Genomic DNA, 6,573 nt, shown 5'->3' on the forward strand with positions numbered 1-6,573 from the left:
CAGCCTGGGAAAGCAGTAGAAGATGGCCAAGTCTTTGGGTCCTTCCCTGCGCCTGCATAGGAGACCCGGGAGAAGCTCTAGGCTCCTGGTTTCAGAATGGAGCAACTCTGACCATTGTGACCATTTGAGGAGTGAACTAGCAGATGGAAGACCTCTCTCTCTTTCTCTCTACTTCTACCTCTACCTCTCCCTCTCCCTCTACCTCTCCTTCTCTCTCGTAACTCTTTCAACTAAATAAATAAATCTTAAAAAAAAATACTGAACTATACTAGTTAAATGATAAATCTTGGGCTGGCGCTGTGGCGTAGTGGGCTAAGTCTCAACTTACAGCACCAGCACCCCATATGGGTGCCAGTTCTAGTCCCGGCTGCTCCTCTTCCAATCCAGCTCCCTGCTTATGGCCTGGGAAAGCAGCAGAAGATGGCCCAAGCGCTTGGGCCCCTGCACCCTATTGGGAGACCTGGAAAAAGCTCCTGGTTCCTGGCTTCAGATCGGCCCAGCTCCAGCCATTGCAGCCATTTAGGGAGTGAACCAGCAGATGGAAGATCTTTCTTTTTGTCTCTCCTTCTCTGTCTGTAACTCTACCTCTCAAATAAATTTAAAAAAAAAAGAAAGAAAGAAAGAAAGAAGTGCATAAATCTTTAAAAGTGAAGTATACTAATATCTCTAATTTACTTTAAACAAATCAAAACAAAAGATACATTGAGACTGCCTGTGACACCAGCTTCCCATATGGGTGCCAGTTCAAGTCCCAGCTGCTCCATTTTTATCCAGCTCCCTGCTGATGTGCCTGGGAAAGCAGCAGAGGATGGCCCAAGTGTGAGACCTGGAGGAAGCTCTTGGTTCCTGGCTTCAGCCTGGCCCAGCCCTGGCCACTGCAGCCATCTGGGGAGGAATGGACCAGCAGATGGAAGATTGATCAATCAATCTCTCTCTGTCTCTCTCTCTCTCTAATTCTGAATTTCAAATAAATAAATAAAAGATGCATTGATAGATTGTTACAGGAATGGACAGATGTGATAAAGAAAATCCATTGGAGGGTGAACCAACGGCAAAAGGAAGACCTTTCTCTCTGTCTCTCTCTCTCACTGTCCACTCTGCCTGTCAAAAAAAAAAAAAAAGAAAATATTAAAGGGTGAGATTATGGATGGTCATTGTCAACACTTTAAGATTTTCCATAATAAAATGTTGGGGGAAGATTTAAACTCTATCCATTACATTAAGTTGACCATAACGTATCTTAAAATCCAGCAATTCCATTCTAGATACATACGCTAGTCTACAAAACTCTTCACATGGGCTCCAGGAATGCTCCCAGCAACACATTCCATAATAGCCAAAAAAATGAAAAGTATCTATCTATCAAGCAGATTGGAGCTACACTGTGATTTATGGTGGTGTAAAAATGCAAAAAACACAATATGGATGAACCTTAGAAGCACAATTTTTGGTGAAACAAAGCAAGTCACAAAGGAATATATACAAATGTCAACATTATAAAGTTTAGGAAAATGCACAGAGGTAGTAATCTAAAGAAAGATACAACAAACCGTCAAGGTTGCAGATGGGAGTGGACAGGGGAACAGGGAATCAAGTTCAGCAGCCCACAGGCAGCTTCCAGGGCTGGGGTCTCACTTTTCAACCTGCACAGTAATCTCAGGAATGCTTCTTACTATTCAAAACTTACATTCGCATGCAAATTCTTCCAATGCTTAGAATATCTGATCAAGATTCTAGGAATAAACAAAAGACAGAAAACAAAAACAAAAAAACCCTTAGCCTTCAAGATAATTATCCACTATTTCTTTACAACTACTCAGGAAATGTAAGTATTCATTTCCCTACTTTGTCAATAATGGCCTTACCTGGGGCCAAAATGTTTCAGAATGCAGAATTTATTGAATTTCCAAATGATAATAAAGTATCAATACTACGCCCCCCTAAAGCCCTCTTGGAAACCTGAGGCAGCATCCTAAAATCAAACATACCAATCCTTCTTCAGGAAAGCCACCACCAAGGGAGATGAACAAACCACAAACATTCTAGCATTAGAGGAACTCAGATGTTACCATCAAATAAGTTTGACCAAAAACTTGGTTTTCAGAGCTCTTCATAGATCTCGATTGTGGATAAGGGACTGTGGATCTGTACTTGCAAAAAAGGTTCAACGTCACCTCAGTAGTAAGCTCCATACATCACCTTCTTTAAACCTCTTTAGCTAACTTGTTTTCTTTATAAAGACTTTCTGACTACCAAAAATCCAGGTTTTAACATAAACTAAGACCCTATGCTATAAATGTCCAATCCTTATTTCACAAAAGAAAAGCATGTATAGAACAACTTTTTCAACTTTATTCCATTTCATTTTTATTATATCTTCATAATATTCTCAGTATATAGTGGGGAAAAATACACATACAATTTTTTTAATTAGGCAAATAAACAAAAGCTGAAGAAATCTAAGCAGTGTGTGTGATAAGAAATATTTTCAGTTTACTGGCAGTACAAAACCAACCAAATTTCGCCACAGAAAATTGTGAAGTTTTAATCACCTCTGCCCATCTTTAGTAACAGTTCATTCAAACCTGAGTCCAACACATTACGATCGTTCACTCTTTGAAAGAGTAAAGTATATCAAAAACTGGAAGCACAGGCTTTGAAAACGACAACTTTCCAACATAAGACTACAACAATCTTTTTTACCATAATAGGCAAACAGTATGAGAAGCGGAGTCTTCACAACAAAATACAGGTATTTATCCAAACATTTCAAACACTACAAAAGCCCATTACTGAAGAAGCTCCCCCAGAAACATACCTCTCCCCCAAATTATCTTTAAATAATACCAATCACATTCTGTAACCTCAAAAGAAATACATTCTCTTCAGATTCATTTACAGACCTACATAAAGCAACTAGCCTTCACAGAGAAACAAAATTAGTTGCATCTCTACAGGAATCCAATCTTGGAATCCAGCTCTAAGCCTGAGGGCTGCTAGCATTTTTAAGATGGCAAATTCAAATGATACTGACACTTGCTCAAAATTATGCAACAAGAAATAGTTACAAATATAACCATTTTCTTTTTCAAAGGAAATTTAAAGCGAATGAAATATGCTAAATGCACACAGAAGCGCCACATGCAATGCGCACCACTCTGTCCCAGGCAGCACCTTAAGGTTCCCTCCTGTGGCTTCTAGGCCTGCGGAAGGCAGCACAGTGCTTCCTCTCCTGTGCTCCCACCTTCGGCGGTACGCCGCCTTCGGAGGCACTTCCCCAACTCCTGAACTAAGCTTCATGGCTATGCTTCTCTTACACTATATTGCTTTTCTCTCGTAAAGAAAAAATATTTTCAGTGGCAAAACCTAGAGAAATGCCATGTGCAGTCTAACAATGACCAATTGTGGAATCCAGCCTAAATGGCAAGGCTTCAAATCCCTGAAGTGATACCAGCCACTGTTTCAGGAAATACATGTCAATTGTTATAACACTGCTTTCTAAAGATTAATGCGCAGGGTTTCAGTTTGGAAAGATGGAAAGGTGCTAGAGACAGACAGCAGTGCTGGCGCACCACAACGGGAGTGCACTTCATGGCACCGAACTGTGCACTGGAGAACGGTCACAATGGAGCAGACACCCACCCGCAGGCCAGGGCAGACCCACTCGGGGCGCTCTGCCTCCTGCCACCCCCACCACAGGCCTGGACTGATTTCCCAGCTCCCGGCTTCCACCCTGGCCCAGCCCCAGCCACTGCCCACCTCTCTCTCTTCCTCACTAATAAGTAAGGGGTTAAAAAAAAAATGTCTAAGCAGTAATTTTAGGAATCTGCCACAATTAAAAAATCAATCTATTCTCATCTTCCAAATGATGAAATACATGTAATGTTAACTTATTACAACTTTTTTTAAGCTTCACTTTGTCAGTTTGCAACAGGAGCACCAGGAACCTTGCTCCAAAGGAGTAAAGGACACTTCTCACTGCCGAGACTTCCTGGACTGGTGAGTATGTGCGTTCAGAGCAGGCAGCGAACAGGGCAAGAACAGCACCTGACCTCACCTCCAGCAGAAGTGCGTCTCGTCTCTGGTAACCATCCAGTCAATGCACTCAACTGTGGACCAACGACGTAAAATGTGCCGCTATCCAAAGTCCTCCTCTTGCTAATTTAAAAGTTGAATGAATGTCTGACAAACAGCTTCGTTCCAAACTCAGAGCAACCTGAATAATTATGATCAGTATCACCAACAACCCAAAAAATGGAAGTGGAGTGTAAACCATTTCTCTCTGGGATGGAGCCGGAACCTGAGGACACTATTTTTAACTGAACTTTCTGGCCCCGGGTCCAAGCTTTGTTAGCAAAATACCAAAGTGAAAATGCCGGAGCGAAGCCTAGGAGAAGCCTCGGCCTCCATGCAGCCACTCTGCCTCCCAGTGAGAGGCGTCCACGGCCCCTCCAGGGTGCCATGCTCCCCGGGAACACTGACCAGACAATCAGAAGAACATGCCAGCCGTGTGTGATCCCCACAGCACCACATCACCCTACAGAAGGATACACACCCTCTGGCCGGCTCCAAACAGCACTGAGTCACTCTGCCAACGATTCCAGAAACCTCAAAGGATACAGCGGCCTGGGAGGACAGCCAGTCGGCGGCTGGAGGGGCGGAGGCCGCCTTCCTCGTGCTGTGGTCACCAGGCTCTCCCAGCACGGACAGCCTGCGTTCCGGCCCAGGCAGGAGGGATCTCCCAGCCCGACTCCAGCCCTCCAGCGCTAACAGCCAGAGTATCTTCCTCCACTTTTTTCTCCCCAGGGGAACGGTCCTCACCGTCTCTTCCCATAAATGCATCTCGGTGGCACTCTAATTAAATCGCCTGCAAAACACAGGCGTCCACCCTGACGAAAGGAAGAATCGATGGCGCGTTTCTAATTCGCAGACCACGTTCTTTGCCGAGTCAAAAGTCCCCCAGCAGCCTTGACGTGGCTTCACAGCCCCTCTTAGGGACGAGGCACAATGAAGGGGAGGGAGAGAGTCACCACCGCACAAGTCAAGACCGCGGGGGGTGGGTGGGTGGGCTATTATCTCGAGAAATTAAATGTACAGAAATGAAATGCCACCCGCGCGATGTCCTAAGACAACTTGGGACGCACAACTTGGGCGCTCCGTTCCAGGGTCGCAGCCTACAGGGAGCGGGCTCTTTGTCAGGAACCCCGGGTGGGCACTGCCCACACGGCCAGCCCCCTCGCGGGCACCCGCGTCCCCCCACGCAGCCTGACACTCCCCCAGCCCCGCACGGAGCCTGGCCGAGCCGCGCCCCGACCTCCCCAAGCCCCATGGGTGGGCAGGGCTGCTTCCTCCCGCGGCTCCGGCACAGGGGAAGCCGGGGTGACACCGGCAACACTCGAGGGTGGGCGTCTCCTCGGGCCTCCCCCCGCCCAGCTGCCGGGAGCCGGCCCGGGGGCGGCGAGACCTCCCCCCTCCCCAGGGGCGGGCGCGCGCAGAGGGGGCTCCGAGGCCAGAGCGCGCACCGCAGGGCTCGCAGGCCCCGGCCACCTACCAGCAGGCTCTCCACGTTGATGGGGGAGCGGGGATCCCGGATCAGCGCCTCCAGCTTCCTCTGGCGGCCCGCGCCGGCCCCGTCCGCCGGCGCGGCCTCGGGGGCGCCGGGCATTTTCCCCGTCGGCGGGGGCCGGCTCATGCCGCCAGCGCCGGGCCCGCACTCCGGCTCCGCGGGGCCTAGCGCCGCCCCCGAGCCGCCGGCTCCGGGCGCAGCTCCACGCCGCTCGGGGCCCGCGGCTGCAGCCTCGCGCGGCCCGCCCGGCGCGGATGGCGTCCCCGCCCCTCAGTCGGACGCGCGCCGCCCGGCCCGCGGCGAGCTCCCGCAGCGGAGCGGGGAAGCGGCCGGGCCGCCCCGCCCTCCGCGTCCCGGGAGGCTGAAGCGCGGGCTCGGGGCAGCTACGGCCGCCGGCCGCCCGCCCCCGTGCGCGCCGCGGCCGCCCCTCAGCCCCACCAGCCCGCTCCGCTCAGCTCGGCGGCGCCGCCGCGTCCCGGCCCCGGCGCGCGCCGCCGCTACCCACAAGCCCCTCGGCCGCGGCCGCCGGCGCGCCCCCGCGCCCCTCCCGCGCGCGCGCGCCCCGCCCCGCCCCGCCCGCCGGCCCCCGCTCCTCGCCCTCCCTTTCTGCGTCTCCCTCGGCGCCCGGGCCGCCCCCGCCCGGGCCGCCTGAGGGGCCGCGGGCGCGCGCGCGCGGGGGGCGGGGCGCGCGCCGGGGCCCCCGCCCGCCTGACCCCGGCCCGGCCGGCGACCCCGCGGCCCCCGCTGACTCAGCGCGCAGCTATGCGGGCCGCGCAGCACCCGCGCCCGGAGAGCGGCGACCGCGGCGGCTGGCGGGGCCTGCAGCCGGCGCTTCCGCCCCTGAGGCGGAGGCCTCGCCGCCGGGCCCGGGCCTCTGACGGGAAAGCGGCGGGGAGACGCCGGGCTCCCGCGGGCCGCCCCTCCGCCCGGAGCCGGCGAGCCTGGCGTCGTGAAGCGGCTCCCGGAGCCCCTGCGACCCGGGGGCCCTGAGGAAGCGACCCGCGGGG

General features: G+C 52.6%; 1 protein-coding gene across 1 annotated transcript in view; it reads right to left on the reverse strand.

The window, feature by feature from the left end:
- The window catches only part of ROCK2 (Rho associated coiled-coil containing protein kinase 2), a 147,936-nt gene extending 142,244 nt beyond the window's left edge, over positions 1-5,692 (reverse strand). The window contains exon 1 of the mRNA XM_062208963.1: positions 5,552-5,692. Coding sequence (XP_062064947.1) covers positions 5,552-5,692 — 141 coding nt within the window. The remainder of the gene's footprint in view (positions 1-5,551) is intronic.
- Between the last annotated feature and the right edge of the window lie 881 nt (positions 5,693-6,573).

Source organism: Lepus europaeus, chromosome 13 (assembly GCF_033115175.1).
Source record: "Lepus europaeus isolate LE1 chromosome 13, mLepTim1.pri, whole genome shotgun sequence".
In the NCBI taxonomy this organism is placed as follows: domain Eukaryota; kingdom Metazoa; phylum Chordata; class Mammalia; order Lagomorpha; family Leporidae; genus Lepus; species Lepus europaeus.